This window comes from Tyto alba, unplaced genomic scaffold (assembly GCF_018691265.1).
Source record: "Tyto alba isolate M040663 unplaced genomic scaffold, T.alba_DEE_v4.0 Super-Scaffold_6, whole genome shotgun sequence".
Lineage (NCBI taxonomy): Eukaryota > Metazoa > Chordata > Aves > Strigiformes > Tytonidae > Tyto > Tyto alba.
Genome location: NW_024881327.1, coordinates 2,505,760 through 2,522,770, shown reverse-complemented (window position 1 = coordinate 2,522,770; position 17,011 = coordinate 2,505,760). Strand labels below are relative to the sequence as shown.

The 17,011-nt window shown below is 40.4% G+C and overlaps 2 protein-coding genes across 7 annotated transcripts in view; one reads left to right on the top strand and one right to left on the bottom strand.

The window, feature by feature from the left end:
• The window catches only part of NEK1 (NIMA related kinase 1), a 48,191-nt gene extending 40,987 nt beyond the window's left edge, over positions 1-7,204 (bottom strand). Inside the window, 7 exon segments of the mRNA XM_042807835.1 lie at positions 255-341; positions 462-529; positions 990-1,073; positions 2,595-2,692; positions 4,731-4,827; positions 4,904-5,052; positions 6,996-7,204. Of these exon segments, the coding sequence (XP_042663769.1) occupies positions 255-341; positions 462-529; positions 990-1,073; positions 2,595-2,692; positions 4,731-4,827; positions 4,904-5,020 (551 nt within the window). The 5' untranslated portion in view covers positions 5,021-5,052; positions 6,996-7,204.
• Positions 7,205-8,342: 1,138 nt separating this feature from the next.
• The window catches only part of CLCN3 (chloride voltage-gated channel 3), a 73,607-nt gene continuing 64,938 nt past the window's right edge, over positions 8,343-17,011 (top strand). For 4 of the 6 annotated variants that reach the window (XM_042807833.1, XM_042807832.1, XM_042807829.1 and 1 more), the window contains exon 1: positions 8,343-8,479. The gene's annotated coding sequence lies outside the window, so the exon portion shown is untranslated. Of the gene's footprint in view, positions 8,480-8,960; positions 8,981-9,018; positions 9,036-17,011 lie in introns of those variants that run through there. The other 2 variants (XM_032983920.2, XM_032983922.2) reach the window with 2 other exon arrangements.

Sequence of the window (17,011 nt, the reverse complement as noted above, 5' to 3'; positions counted from 1 at the left end):
GCAAAAGTAGAGTCACAATTAAGAACACAGAGAGATCCGGAACTCAGAGCATTAAGCTAAATCATCTCTGCATCACATTGTTTTGTACTGCACAGACCTACTAAGGTGCCACTTGTAGAGTAAGACTCAGCATCTTCCTGGGTAAGAGATGAAGTAACAGCTGTTCACCATCATATGATTATAACAGCTTTAGATTCCTAAAAACTCCTTTTCTTCTCCTTACCAAAACTGTTTAATAAAATGCTTATTAGTACCTTTTATTGTTGTAAGGTTTGTTCTGACATATTTCAGGTGACAAGTAGTATGGCGTTCCTATGCAAGTGCGAGCCAATTCTGCAGTACTGAGAAAAAAATAAGAATGAATTTTAACTAGTTAACGCACATGAAGCGCACAGATTGTGTTTTCCTAGATCAAAGCAATTTAGATTAAGTCAGAGAAAACAGCAACAAAAAGAAGTTACCTGTTAAGAACTCTGGCGATTCCAAAATCTCCCAGCTGTATTGTTCCATCTTTGGTTAAAAATATATTCTTGATATAGAAATTTTAAGAAGTCTGTTAATTAAAACATTCATATAATTGCACACTTTTTTGTTCTCAACATGTTATGGGAAGAGTAAAGTCTTCTACCATTCACTCACTCTGAAGGCACTAGCAGTAGTTATTGACTACTATGACACACCAGACTTATCCTAGTCCTACTTCATCAATATTAAAGAAAATGCTGTTATACATTCTAAAACATAACTTTTTTTGTCCCCACACATATATGAGTAACACTCAAGTAGCTTCATCGAATAGCCTCATCCGTTTACACAAATATCATATAAAAATCTTCCTGATGATTCTGAAGGAAAAAGAAAACATTTTTCCAGCATTGGAAACGTTTACATAAAAAGACTGTTTTCCATAATTTGCCCACTTACACTAGCAAGAGACGAATGTAATCACTTTGGAAGTAAACCTGGTTAAAAAATAGTTACCTACGTACCTGTGACTTTATGTCCCGATGCAAGATTTTTCTATCATGTATATGTTTTAGTGCTAAACATATTTGTACAAACCAATCCAGAATCTGTGCATAAAAGAAAATGCAACATCAGCCTCCTTATTTATCTGAAAGCTTTCCCAGTTACATAACTGAAGATATTATCAAATCAGTTTTGTAACTCGAGATTTTACCCTCTTCACACAAACCTGTCTTCGTTTATACTATAGAATAATTAAAAACCTAAGAATACTGTCACTATAATGCTAACTTTTTAATGAAAGATGAGTATTACCCAAATTAGATATTAAGCTACTAGTTTCATTACATATTACAAACCTAACAAAAGTACACAAGATTAATTTGATTGGCTAAAATGTTTAAGATGGGGAACTTGCATCTTAAGATGGCACTTTTGCTGTAACCAATACAACAAGTCTTCTTGCAGTCTATCAACCAAGAGTCCTAGAAAGCCATACTGAAGTTTACAGAAACACTTAACATAATTTTATGTATTTTACCTCAAAAAAGAAAAATAGCACAAAGCAGTTTTCACTGAAAGCAGCAACAACCAACATATACGTAGATCATAAACAATCCAACAAAACCCATTTATTTTGTAAATTTGTAAAAATCATAATATAAAAAGTGACTAACAGCAAGAACTTTTCCATGTGAATAGGGGTTTCACATTCCCAACTTAGAAGTACATACATGACAAAATTACAGTATAGTGCAAGGTGCAATTTTCACTTTTCCACTTTTAAGTTCTTCTTGTAGAAATGAGCCCAAATTAGGAAAATTAAGTTTGACAAATTTTATCCAAAATGTTTCATGGTTATGCTATTCTAAATACCAACAATAGACCTAACATACTGCTAAGCCTTTCCAACCGCAGGTAAACTGAGATCCTACTGGGTGCAGACACAAGAGCATAGAAACAATTTATAAATAAGGAAATGTGTCAGTTATAAGCAAAAAATGGAATCCTACATAATCTATCTTCACTTAATTTAATCAAATCTGTACATAAAATCCTCTCATTTATTCAAAATTCTCCCACAGTACAAATGACTTTCTAACCAGTATTGTGGAAAATCTGCTGGTATGCTTCCAATAAAATATTTTTTTCTAATGGAAAACCAAACTTTTGAATGATGTCAACTTCATATTGCCATATTTCATATTCTTATACTCACAAACTTTGTTATTTTATGCTTCTGATGAATGCAAATCAGTATTACAAAACAAAGATCCTGTGACATTATATCTTAGAAAAAAATAATAATAGTAATTCCAAAGGTTTAAAAATATTCATGCTGCCCTTCAGTATTTTTGACTTCTCAGATTTGATTTACTTCGCAAGAGATAAAATTTTTTTTAAAGGACCTTACACATACAGACAAAACCCCAATTAACATACCCAAGATTTCCAGCTACATTTTCTTTTATTTTTTTTTTAAGATACAACTGTGAATGGCAACGAGGAGAATCACAACTTGAGAACCTCCTTTTAGATGAAGCAACCATAACCCTCAAATTGAACCAAAATCATTTAACTCATGATGTGTCATGTCACAAAACACTATAGCAGCGGTTTGCTGTTACCTGATCTTCAGAGAATAAGATTCCTTTCTGAGCATTTATTTTTTTAAATAGGTCTCCTCCTTCACAGTAATCCATCACTATGTAGAGACAGCCATTTTCTGTAAAATAAAACACAAAGTATTTCAAAAAGGAAAAAAGATTCATGTTTAACATAACTTACTTAGTATCTTCACTGCAGTCACCAAAAAAGCAACAAAAAGTCTAACCTTTTCACATGCAGCTTCAGATGTCATTTAATAGGTTTTTTTTCCTAACTTCAAGTGAAAATGCTTTTATTATTTTGAGTTTCACAACATAAGTTTCCAATTTCTGGTAACATCGGACTATTTTGATGTGGAGAGAAAAAAATACTACATCTGCTGAACCAATGCCCCCAAATGGGGTTCAAAACCATTATGAAATTCAGGTGTCACTTCATGAATGCAATATAAAACCATTCTTCAACCTGTTCTGAAACATCCTACAGATACCCTGCCCTAAAAATATTGACCTTAAGTTCTAATTTAGGTAGCTGCCTCTATCTACCCAATTCCTTCTTGGAGTTTTACCTGGACTTACACTAAGTGCAAGAAGGTAACAATCATCCACTCTCATACCAGACATACAGTTCATTGCAGAGACTGAAAAACAGCAGTAAGACTTACAGCAGACAATGACAGATGGAAACAATTATTTTCTCATTTTTTAAATTAAATCTGGGGAGACTTCCAAAAATCCTATGTAAATTTCCACTAGGAAGTATGAACATATATAATACATTTCATACAAAGTTACAGTTTTGTTCCCCAATGCATTATTTGCCAGTTACCGATGAAAAAAAGAGGTAAGACAGCAGCAAATTGCAAGTTATTAAAAACACAAGAACTACACTACTCACACATTAGCTGTAATTTTGAGAAGAGCTGAATAAATGCATAAAATCAATCACATGCTGGTCAAAAGAAAAACTCTTATTTTATGAAAGAGGTAGTCATGGCACTTAAACTTTAAATAGAGTCAAAATTAATTAGTCATCCAAGTTGCTTAAATTTTACTCCTGAATGCTTCTGAAATTTGTCTTTCAAAACATCAAACAGGATTTCTCCCTTGTGCTCACAGCTGTTTGCACCATGGTTAAGCTTTATAATCAGTAGTATGTTAAAAGAGGATCCTAGGAGTCTGGATTTCTTGCAGACCTGTTGCTGAAATAGTTCTCTTCTATAAACCAAATCAGTATGTTCAAAGTCAATGTGCTTTAGCAATAAAGATGCAACACAAAGTGTTGTGAACTACAGATTACAGGATCTGCCTTGTAAGAAGCAAAAAGAAAAAAGCAGCCTCTCTTACAGAGAAGATAAAAGCATGGATTTATAAACCAGAAGACTATGGCTGTGCAATACGACAATGGCACAAAATTCTGATTTCATTAATAGAAAAAATAAAAGCCCCCAATCGAAAGACACATGAAAGTCAGCAGAAAGAATGGAAAAGAGTACAGAGCAGTGTCCCTAAACAGTATCTCAAACAGTATTTAGGTTTGTAAGTAGTATTTTAATCTATACGATCAGCTCTTGGAATCTTTTATTTGTTCTGCTCATTTCCCAGGACATTCACTGTGAAAACAATGTTGCATTATATTTTTCCTTCCTTCATAGCTTGAAGAAGTAAACAGTCCCAACCATTTTACCAGCTCTGAAAGCAATGGTGTGACTGCAATTCCTGAAGACGGCATTTTAAGACGACAGACTTTCAGATAAAATTGCTCTTGCTAGGTTATCACATTCAGACTGTACTCGTATTTAACACACACAAGCATTCAAGCTGTTAGGATATACACAAGTATTCAAAGAGACTTAGACTCTGGAGAAACAAGAGAACATAACTTTCATTTAAGCATCAATCAAAACTGATGAATGTAAGGAAGAGACAGGAACATTTCTGTTTAATTGTTGCACATTTTTATTACCAGTGTTTTTAAATGTGCTGGGGAATTGTGGAAAAAATACAACCAAAAAGAACTGCACTAAATAATAAAAGTATGAGAAAGGCTGATTAAAGAGAGAAAACACACTGACTTTTAAACTGAATGCAATAAGTAGTGCACAGACAGTTACTTACTATCATTACTTCAGGTTCTGCTGTATTAATTAAACTTACCTTCAAATGACTCCCTATACAGGACAATATTCGGATGTTTCATGTTAGCCAATACAGCAACTTCTCTCCTTGATTCTTCTCTCTCCTTATTTGACATCTTCAGAAGGAAAATAATGATTTTTGAGAATAAAAATACAAGAAGAATGGATCAGTAATTAAGAATAATCACTCACCTTAGAGATGTTTATTTCTTTAATAACATACTGTTGGCCATTTTCTTTAGCTTTAACAAGAATTGCTTTCCCAAAGGATCCTTCTCCAATCTTTCGCACTTTAATATATTTATCCATAGTTATCTTCTTAAGGCATCCTTACTCAAGTACTAGGCAAAAAAAACACAAAACAGACTTAGACAGACGTACTTAGTCATCTAGCTTGGCAAGTCATGTTACAATTTTTCACTCAAAATATCAATCCATTTGTCTCTCCAGTTGCATCACATGCTTTATAGAATTTCTGTAAATCATTTACTCAGTCTCAATTGTATTTCAGTACAGTTGGCTCACTTGGTGTAGAAAAAGGTCTACATTGATAAAACCGGTTTAATCTTTCATCTTGACAGCAGTATAAAAATAGGATGTTTTTTATCTTCCAATAGAGCAAGCAGTCAGTGCCATAACTTCTGATTCAGCTAACAGACAAACAGCACATAGAGGTACAGCACTTGGTTATCATTCATTCAACTTTACTTGTAAGAGCCATGATAGCAGTGGGGAAAAGAAACCTCTACATGTTGTTTCTCAAGAAACACTAAATCCAGTATTTTAGAAGTTAAACACTATGATGAGGCCAAAAAATGGACTGAATTCCAGAGATCCCCATCAACTTTATAATCATTATTCAATATAGAAAGGTGTGACCTTAATTCTGACGGAAAACTTAGATAATTAATTTTTCCATGTTGCATATAAAATAAATTCATGACAAAATGGTGCAAATGAGCATTTTTAACGTACTAGCAATATAGCTAAGAACAAAGTGTTAAATGTTAAAAAAATCATGGTGGACTAAAAGGTCATCTTTTCTACAGTAGAAAGAACTTCCATATCCTGAGGAAGTTTCTGTAAGCTGGAAAAGGCAAAAGGTTCCTAGGCTTTTATGCACTTAAGCCTCATTTGACAGCACCAACAGCATTTGTGCTTTGCTCTGTGCAGCTTCCTTCCAACAGGAGACCCTAGTAGCTTAGATCCATACTTCACACGCATCTCAGGTGAGGGTCTTCTCCCTGATTTAGGATCATTTTTTTTTTTGGTCACAGAATTACCACATACAAGACACAGATGTTGCTAAAGAGTCTCAGGAAGATGAAAGACCCACACCATGAAAGCAGACTAAAATGAATAAGCTTGATTAGTATGGCAAGACAAAACACAAGAGGACTGAAGTAATCTTTTCTGAAAAATATGAGATGGGAAATCAACTAGGACTAAGGATAACAACTACCAGGAAAGAAAAAAGTGAAAATAACACATCTGCAATGTCTTGGTGTTTTGTTTATTTTTGCCTACAAGTACAGAAAGTGAGTTTAGTGCAAAGTTCTACCTCTGAAAAAAGACTCAGTATTACCATCAATATTAATTTTCAGGCAATGGTAAAACATAGCAGATGAGACATGATTTTAATTTCACATGGCTTTATTAAGTTGTCTTCCTACCCCTGCTTTGTTTATGAAACAGCCTATCCTGTACTACGGCTAAACCAGCTGCATTAGGTATAGCTTCAGGCTTCTACTGAACACTGTTCTGTGCAAATATAAACGATCAGTAAGCTGCCTGTAGGAGAGAAGGATATAATTTTGTACGAGTTACATGGCTTATTTTCACCCGTGGCATAGGAAATATGACTCTTGAGAAAGGACATGAGCGCTGACAGGGCGTTGGCTTTTCAACCCCTGGGCAAGAAGTCATTTTATCCATCGCGGACAAACCAAAGCGACATGTGCGCCGGGGCACAAGTCACACCCCGAGACAGCCCGAGCGACCGCTGGTCACGGAGAAAGCGAGGCCACAGACCCGAACCGCACAACCAGGCCGACGGCAAGCGGCCCCGCGCAGCGCCCGCCGGCCCCAGCCCAGCGGCAAGGGAGGCCGCCAGGCCAGGCCAGGCCAGGAGCCGGGCCGCGCTCCTCTGCCCGGCTCCCCTGGGCCACCACCCCACGCAGCTGGGGCAAGACCGAGAGGCGCGGCCGGGGACCCCCCCACCCCAGGGCGGCTGGGACTGCCAGCAGCCCCGTGCCCCGCCCGGCTCAGCCCCACGCCCGCGTACCTCCCCACGGCACCCGCCGCTACCACGGCCGCTCAGCCGAACCTCACACACGCCGCGGGCCCGCCCCCTCAGTCCTTATTGGCGGGCCAGCCCCGCAGCTCAGCTCCCATTGGGCGGCCTGTGCCGAGGCGGGTCAGCGTGTTCGTCTGACCGCCCTGCCCGCGTTAGCGGCGGTTCACCGTGGTAACGCAGGGCCCGGCGGGTCACGTGAGGGCGAGGGGCGGGGCTCCCCGTTGCGCCTGCCCGCAGCCGCGGTTTTTTGGGGAAACAAAAAAAAAAAAAAAAAAAAAAAAGACAAACCAAAACAGCTATAAATCTTTCGCGAACCAGCCATAACCCAGCGGCCTGGCAGCGGTGGTAGGCGTCCTCCCAGGGGAGTCCCCCGGGGCTGGGAAGCCGCCGGCTCCGAGGCGGCAGCAGCCCCTCCGCCCCGCTGGGCGCGTTACCGGCACGGACGGGCCGAGGCTCCCCCCTCACAACGCTCTTTTCCCGCCTCCTTGTCTTGAGCCATCATTGGGTACACACGCTGCAACGCTCTGCGCTGGCTTGTTAGATAAACGAATCTGCGGGTGTTTTATCACTTTTCCTTGGGAAGAAAGAAGAAAAAAACCCCACCACCAACCAAACACCTAAGCTGCCACAGTGTTTTGCTGGAACCTCCGTGCGGTCTATCCGTGCTTGTGTTAAGGAATCGCTTCACTAGCCCCTCGGCAGGCACGAAAACGCTTCGTGCCGGCCGCGGGGGGGGGGGGACGGACGGCGCACAGGAGCTGCGCGCTCAGCCCGAGAGCCGCGTACCCGCGGGCAGCGCTTCTGAAGCTCCTGGGGACCCTACGGCCAGAGTGCGCAGCGCCCCCGAAGTGCGGACGCGCCGCGCTTTAGCCAGAAGCCGAGCCGGTGCTGCGATCCACCACGCCGCCCCCTTTACCTGGGAAACCGCCTCCACCCCGTTCCGCCGCACAGGGACCCTCCTGCTCTCCCCCCCGCGGTAACCCGGGGCGCTAAACCCGCCCTCACGGCAGGGGCGAAAGGCAGCCCCGGCCCGGGCCGGCGGCGGCACCACCCGCGCCCGTTCCGCCTCCCGACCCCCCTCACCGGGCGCGCGCCCAACGGCCGCTCCCCTCAGGTGGCCGCCCAGAAGCCCCGCCCCCACCGCGAGCCACAGGCGGGGGCCCCGCGTGCCGGAGGCGGGCCGCGGGAACCGGAAGCCGCCGGGGGTGACGCCCCGGCAAGGTGCCTGGGCGGCGCGCGTGCGCGGCAGGAAGCCCCGCCCCCTAGGCCGAAGTGAGGCGGCGGCGGGGGGGGGGAGGGGAGGGGAGTGGAGGGGAAGGGGGGAGGGGGGGGCGGGACTGGGCTGGCGGAGCGACCGTTGGGCCGGGGGCCGAGCCGGTGTCCGCGGTGTCCCCGCGTCGTCCCCGCCCCGCCGCCGCGGGACGATGAGCCAGCGCCTTCCCGGGGAGCAGCAGGCGGCGCCACCCCGACAGGTAGCGGCGGGGCGGGGCGGGGCTGGGATCGGCTGGCTTCACACCCCACACACACACACCCCCCCCCCCCCCCCAATCGGCGGGGGGCCACGGCACGGGGCAGAGCTTCACGACGTGACAGGCGGCGCCGTGGGCGGTCCCGCTCCCGTCCTGCGTGCGGGGTGTCACGGGGCGCGGGGCTGAGGTGGGGGCTGCGGCCCGGCCGGGAGAAGGCAGCTCCCGCCGCCCCCTCCGCAGCGAGACCGCTTCGCCGGGAGGGCGGGAAGGGGGGGGGGGAATGGCGGCTCCTCACGGAGCCCGCAACTTGTCCCTCCTCCCCCCGGAGCGGGAGAGACCGGGGGGGGTGGTGGTGAGGGGCGACGGCTACCCCGCGTGTTTACACAGCGTGTAACCTTTCGTCACCGGATTTCGGTGTCCTTCCGTGGCAGCTCTCGTTCGCGTACGGAAAGCTGAGGGTTCTGCAACTCGGAAGAGCCGGAGCCTCCTCCTCGCGTAGGCAGTGGGAGAAGTATTATTCTGCTTCAAGCTGCTCGCTTCATGGTGGCTCGGGGGTTCGGTTAGTAAGGCGGCTGTTACACAAGAGAGAGCGGGATAATGGGCTCACTTCGGAGCCTCTTTAATTAAATGAGGAGGGTGCGAGTCAGCGCGGTTAAACCCGAAGATTTGACCGCATTCTCTCATATTATCTTCCCAACTTTTCCAAAATGCTCCCTTTCCCTATTCAAAACTGCGGAGCTGAGTGAAAAACAAGCATGTATCAGTTCTCACCTAAACCGAACAGTGGCGAGTGTGATAGTGGAAAATTGGGTGCCAATAGTGAAATGTCTTCAGTGTTAGATAGTAAATTTGCTGTGTCACACTTCAGAGTACTGAACTGAGTAAAACAAGGTCTTAAAAACAAATTAAAAATGCTTCTGGGTGCTAAATTGTGTTAGAATAGACACTTAAAAATATTTTTGGAAAGATGTCCCAAAATGGTAGTAATGTAGGACTTGAGCCTGCTTTTTGAGGTCGTTGGACCTCTGAAGTTTATGGTGCAGAGTTTATGAAAGAATGTAAGTTTGTGATGATTTAAGTGTCAGATGTATTGGTACTTTTTGCTTTCAGACACCTTCTTGGTGAACCTTTGAAGGGCTTTGTGTTCTGTATCCCTTGGCAACCTAAATACTTCTTTGCAAAAACAGCTATTTGAATGAAGGACACGTTGGCATGACAGATTTGAAAGCAGATAGTTATCAATACTGTTTCTCTATTTAAGGAAACTTCAATATGCTGTAATGTAAAATTAAAAAAGAAGTCATTTATGCATTACAGAAAGCATACCTTTGTGAAGTCAAATAAGCCCTTGGAGAGCTCACCAACTGTCACTATCATTTTTTCTAAGATAAAAGTCTTATTCTGGCCAACTGCTTTAAATTTGATGTCTGGTCTCTTTGGTTGGCAAGCAGATGTAAACTTAGAGCTCAGCACTCGGCGTTGTCAAAATGGGAAGCAGTTCTGCTTTGGGAAAACTATAGCTAGCGTGAAACTCACAGTTTGTAACAAAATTACTTTGTATCTGTCCACAACACCTGTGAAGATAAGGGTATATAGTGCCTAGAAGAATAGAGATTGTTTCTTGTTTGCTTCTGTATTAGTATTGGTATGTCAGTCCTAAAAATTCTTTGCCTGATGATAGTAGAAGTTATGCACAATGTGTATTGCAATATTTCTATAAATATATTTTCCTTGTTTTATGATTGATTCCCAAGGCTGTCTTTGCCCAAATCTACAGCATCCTATCGGTGTGTGGTTCATAATACCACTGTTCTCCCTGTGGTGCGTGCTTGCAGGTTAAAGTAATCCTGGTGTATGTCTCTCTTCTCTCTCTCTTAATATTGACTTGTTATATGAAAAGCTTATCCAAATCCTCAACTGGGAAAGACACTTGAAGTTGCTGGTCTTCGCTCTTCATGACTTCATTGCTCTGAGCCACTTCATTTTATCGGTTTGCTTGCATTTTTCTCTCGTGAATATTTGTATTTCCCCTTGTGCTCTGTTCTACACCTAATGTTTGTCACAAACTGATGTTTCAGTAACCTGCAAGTGAGAACACACTCTACACTGGTTGTTCTATGAACAGCTGGGTCTAGCTGCATAATATATATATTCTCCCATTTGCCAAATATGAATCCTGGCTTCTCCTTCCCCCTCTCCCCCAGTGTTGCTCTGGCACTATGGGGGCTCTGTGTGTTTCTTCCCTTGGCATTTGAACAGCAGAGTTGCATTCTTTGAATGTAAAGCACTAAAGCTGAGACAACTCTTCCAAGTTCACAACTGTTGCCAAAAGGCGTTCTAGGAACATTTGGAATTTTTTTCCCTTCCTCTTATTTAAGTGACTTCATATGCACGTGGATAGGTGTTATCATGCAGATCATATTTTCAGGGTAAATAATAATTTGGAAGTAGGCATATTTTTAACTTGGTTATAATAAAAAAGTGTAATAGAAACCCTACCGCTGAAGAGATTTGGGCCAGAAATGATAGTGGCAGTTGTTTGAAGGGTTAATTTCGTAATTCTTGGACTCTAGGTTTTGTGTTCCTAAACTCCTTGCTTTGGCACCTCCTTGACAGTGCCAGTAACCCAGTAATCTCTGAAGGCGGTCAACCATGACAGTGATCATGTGCATGAAACTCCTTGTACACTTTCCCTGTTCGTTTTCCCCAAACTAAGATTTAAGCTTTATACCCATATGTTCCAAGAGCAAGTTCCCAGTTCAGCTCTCCCTGTGCCAGTCTTTCCCTTCTGTCATAACCTGAAAGCTCAGGCTCTGTTTTGGCTGGCTGACTCCAGCTGTTCAGGTGTCAGGACACCTTTTTACCTGTGCTTGTGAATGAGGTACGCAGCTCCAGGCTCTGCTACGTAGTACTTTGTGCTTGTTTATATGCCAGGGCTTGGAAACTGAAGATGCTTGGAATATTAGAAAGTTGACAGTTATAATTTTTACAGTTGTTTAACTTGAAACTTTTTTTTGAATTTTGGAAGCCTTTATGAAATCATCTGAGAGAGTAATGTTGAGACAAAACAATACTAATTAAAATTGATTCCATTAAGAGGGTTTTAAACAGTCTGTAAAAATAATATTTGCTGGGACATGTGCTCTGCTTTAAAAAGATAGAAACTGAAAAATCAGCGTAAAACGTTGACATTGTGGTCACACTTAATGAGCTGATAATACCAGTTATTGTCAGAGATAAGAGAGTTGACAAAGTAATTCCTGGACTTTACCTATAATAGAAAGGATTCTAGACATAACTGTTAAAATAGTTGTAAATCTCTTTACATCTGGAGTATCCTTATTTGTCTGTATTAGGTACTAAATAGTCTTGGATATGTACTCCTGGAAATTAATGGAAAGAAGAGAATTTATAACTTCATTGTAGGTACCAGTGTTTTTTTTTTTTTAAATGACTTGCAGAGAGTCTGGTCAGTTATTTCCTCTTGAACTTTCCAGACATTCAGCTTTTTGTTTGTTAAGCATTTTGCTTAGGCTTTCTAGTTACAGCAGTAGACTCTGCTTACTTTGGGAGGGAAAAGTGAATCAAGTTCAGTCCTAAAGCACTGACTCTTTGATAAAAATAACCTTTGCTGTTACTTTTTTTCTTATTTTTGGTATATTTTGATAAATTTATCTAAAAAGTTAATTAAATAAGAACTATTCAAATGTGCGTTTTGCCTGTTCATACTACAATACAGTATAATGAAGAAGAGTTTGCTAATTGAAATAGTAAAAAGGTAATTTCACTTCAATAATATGTTTAAATTACAGATATTGCTACTGAGGTGACTTCATATTTTGACATTCTGCTAGTTAAAATTCAGTACTTGTTTTCCTCAGATAGGATTGTGTTTGAGTTCCTTTTACTCTTACCTCCAAATTAGTGTTTTCTGATGGAGTTGTTGGGTTTAATGTGTTATCTGCAGTTCTTGATCTACTGCAGCTTTCCCCCTGAGGTTTTATTAATTTCTCTATTGTGTATGTGTTGGCGAACAAAAAAAAAACAAAGCAAAACAAAACAAACAAGAAAAACAACCCAAAACCAAACCAAACAAACAAAAAAAACCCCAGAAAACAAAACAAAAAAAAAAAACAACCAAACAAGCAGTTCTCCATATGCTTCCAAACACACTAATTTTCTGATTCTGAAAAGTGAATCTACAAATTTCCGAAGGGAGTATATCTCTAGGGAAGAAAACTGAAGATTTTTTTAATTACTGTTTGACTTTTTGCTGCTTGTATTGCAGAAAGCTTTTATTCTCATATGGAACACTATAAGAATAAGTAACCAAAATTATTACCAGTCTTACAGACTTAGCAGTTTTCTCCTGTTTTGTGCTGTGACATGAATATTCTTTTAAATTACCCAACAAGGCTTACAAGACTGCAGAACACTTGAGGAGACCTAACAACCTGTGCGCTGAGTATTCATGTTATTACCACAATTACAAAACTCTCAATATTTATTTCGCTCTAATAAAATAAAATAAAATAAAAAAGCTTTTGTTTCTTTGGATAGGGGATGGATTATTTTTAATAAATTTGATCTATGAACCCAGTGAACTGACCTCATCTCTGTGGTTATGTAACACATTTAAGATAACTGACCTTCTTGTGTACTCTGTTAGCTAGAAGCCTTTTAGTAGAGTATTGCTGAATCTTTTTTGTGTAATTTCCAAAAATAAAAATCTACCATGAAGCCACTTTCTTTTTTTCCTCATAAAATTTCCACTTATATTCTTGCTTTCAACTTGATACCCCTATTTAAGAGTAATGATTTCCCTCCAGACTCTCCTGCCAGAAGTGAGGGGGAACTTGTTGTGCATTCAGAAATGTTAACACACTTGATTTAGTGAGTACTTCACTTCTGGTGGCGTTTGTGCCTCTAGGGCTTCACTGCTTTTTGGGGTGGTTTTTTTTTTAATCTCTTTTGATTAGCGCGTATATGTTTTTATTAAAAAGTAGAAACAAGGCATTAACGAACTTATTTATTAACATCAGAGGTTCACCGGTATCTCTTGGCAGATTTATTGATACATTCCATCCTTTGAAGATGACCAAATTGGCAATCGGTAATGGTTCTATATTCTGTATTTACGAAAATGAGGTGACTTCTGTCTAGCTAGAGCCAAGAAGGTCAGTCATGAGCCAGATCCTGGTGTTGACTGCGGATCGCTTCAGTCCTTCCTCACCTTGCAACCCTAACGTTGTTGCTTGGGAGGATCCAGAGCAAGAAAAAGAGTAAGACTGTTGTCAGGGCTCCAAGGCTTGAAGTTCGAATAGCTCTACATAGTGCATCTGCCAATTTATCCATCTGTTAGACATACTAAGAAGAGCCCCCAGCCTTTTTAGTTTTCTGATAGATATAATTTCTAACCCGAGTACAGTGAATGGGTTCCTCATTAGCTGGTACTTTCTTTACTTTGAAGTTTGAAAATTAGTAGTATGGAGAGTGAGTAAACAGGAACCACCAGGGGTCCCCACATGATTTCATAAGCAGTGGTCATATGCCTGTGCTGTATTTTGGGGAATGCTGTAGGATTTTTCCTTCATCTCTCATGGGCTTTTGTGTGTTTGTGAAGAAATTGGAATTCGGTAAAAAGACCTGAAAAATCTGGTAGCTGTTGTTGTCAAAAAGATGCTTAGAGTTAAACTGGGGATAACGCTGCCTTTCAGATTCCAGTTTGACAACCCTGAATTACAGTCTTGCTTATCAAGAGTGAACACTTTTCCTATGCTTCTTTTTCTGCTGAAGTCAGTGCTTTCATATGCTATTTGTCTTGCCTCACAGAGCCTCTTTTCCATGATTATCTCTTATATCCTTTATATTAAAGTTTTGTTCCTTGAGTACTTTCAGATCATTCAGATACAAATGCATTGACCTCGAACTAAATTATCTGAAAGACGCTGAGCTCAGGTGTGACCCTGAAATTATTGGTCTGTGCACATAGCTAAGGACTGTCCAGTGCATTTCTCTGAAAGGATAAAGAAAAGTAGTATAAATAACAAAGCTTCTGGTCGTTCTGGTAGTGTGTAAAAGCTCTACTCCATTGATTGTGTATCCCTCAGCTGACTGCAAGTCACATTCAAAGGAGCAAAATGTGTTAAAAACTGTAAAGATAAGATTGCCCCCTGTTGCTGTGTCTTTTCATCAAACAGAAAATGAGCATCATGGCCAAAGGTTCAACAGACGAAAGTTATGTTGTCTGTATCAGAACCTACAGTCATAGTTTCCTGTCCTTTCAAAAGAGGTGTGTGGGGTTTCCCTTTCAGTTCTCTTAACAAATGTCTGTTATTCTCATCAGAATATCATCACAGAAGGAACACTAGAGAATTTTTTTTGCCAGGAAGACTTTCCATCTTTTCTTTCCTGGACACAATATTTGCAGCTATAGGTACTGACCCATTAATTTAGAAACTAATACTATACCTGCACCAAAGTGGCAGCCATTGACACAGTTGTGGGCCATGAGTTGGTTAACGATCAGTACTTGCCTGCGAAGCTTAAACTTTGAGTTATATTTGCTTTTATATTTAGTTCAGGTTCCTGCTAAAGGATTATGTTCTTAATAATTAAAACAAACAAAAAAAAAAAGGCAGCTAACTGAAAGCCCCTTAAAAACTTTACCATTCCTGTAGCTGCTTATTACTGGGTCTGTGTAGGAGATGACTCCTCAACTCTGATACCAGAGTTGTTTCTAATAAATGAGGTTAATAAATCTGAATCTGAGTTTTCAACTAATGCAGCCAGTTTTGGCTGAAAGCAATTAACAGTGTTCACAGTAGTAACTTGGTACCCATTCATCAGGTAGAATAGTGTATTTGTGCCAGGTGGTACAAGTCTTCAGCTGTCACAGCTATAGGTAGCCGTGGCCTTAGCAGTTAAGACATTTTAGAGAGTGGAGATGAAGTCATTCTGAATACCTTATACAAACTGAAGTTAATGCCCTTAATGTTTGAAATCATATGACTAGAAGCATGAGTTCAGTATTCATGCTGTAATTAGGCTGGCAGTTTTCAGTTTGTTGGTTTTATTTTTTTAAAAGCTGAGAAGGTAAAAAGTGCAATCAAAAATGAGTATCGATTCTGCTTTTGTGAAGATCAGGTATAGTGGTGATATTCTGTACTGGTATGTATCATAAAAGTGAAAAAACTTAAGGCTCTTATTATGATATATTAAGCTTTTACAACTAAGTGTGGTAAGATTCAGTAGAGTCTAGAAAGTAGATCTGTGTCTTGTTACAGTTTTTTTTAGAGTCTTCATGCTTTACAAGTATTATCTTTTAATGTAATTTTGTCTATGTGTTTCTGTGCTTGTCCTTGTTTTCTTTGTTGTTTGAAGAACACTTGAGTATGTGTCTCTTTCCTCCTTGAATATTAATTTTATTTTGGAAGTAGCTGTGAATGGAACTAGACTAAGTTTTATGTATGTATATTTTTGGAAATTGACTTTTTATCGTCTGTTCTAAGAGTACCTACTGCATAAAATCAAATAGATTTTTTTTTTTTTAAAACTCAAGTAGTTTTAGTTAACTGGCAGTGCACACTTTTTTCTTCTTAAATATGACCTAAAAATTGACCAAGATCCATTTTCATTAAATGGCTTCAATAGGAGCAGTAGTGTACTGGCAATCAGTTAAGTTAGTTTCAGATGGGTTTTTCTGAATGCTGTAGAGAATGATCTCTGTATTTATTTTTGTAAGGTTACCATATGCTTTCCCTGATTTTTAACAGTTTGGGTTCTTGAGTATCTAAGAATTTTTGTGGTCTAAACTGACTCGAGAAAGTTCAGGAAAGCTGCTATTTTGCTCATCTTCCCTTCTGTATTTTATTTGAAGTGTAAGATTTTTTTTGAGCCTCTTAATGAAGAAATAGTCTGCTAGTGATCTAAAAATTATGTGGAGAAATTCCTTACAATTCATTCACCCCTTTCCCAAACCTGAAGTTTGGAAGATGAGTGATGTTCTCATCTTGTGTAACTATCTTCATGTGACAGGCAAAATAAATAAATGAAGGCTAGAAATGCTGGGGCTGTGATGAAAATGGGAAAGTAATTTTGACACTGCTGAGGTTAAAGATGAAAGAGTGGGCACAACATGGCCTTTGTTTTAAAACTGTTACTAAAGGCTTATAATTTCTGAGCTCAAAATTTCTTTCGAAGGGCAAGTTTCTTTAAAATGTAAAAAAGCTGACAGCGTACTATTTTTAAATTAATGTAATATAGGAGGTTTGGAATTAAGCATTCAAAGCTGTTCTTGACTGCATATACCTTTTGGGCAGTTGTTCTGACATATATATATGGGATATATGTTAAAATTTTAATTAAAGTGTGGGTATGGGGAATGTTTTTACGTGTTCTTGAAGTGTATGGTAGTTGGATACTTTTATTTAAGATCATCTGTATAAGATTCCTGGCTCCTTTATAACAAATAATCACCTTTGCAGGTTCTTGCCAGTTAAAACCTTCACAATTCTATGCTGTTTTTCAAAAATT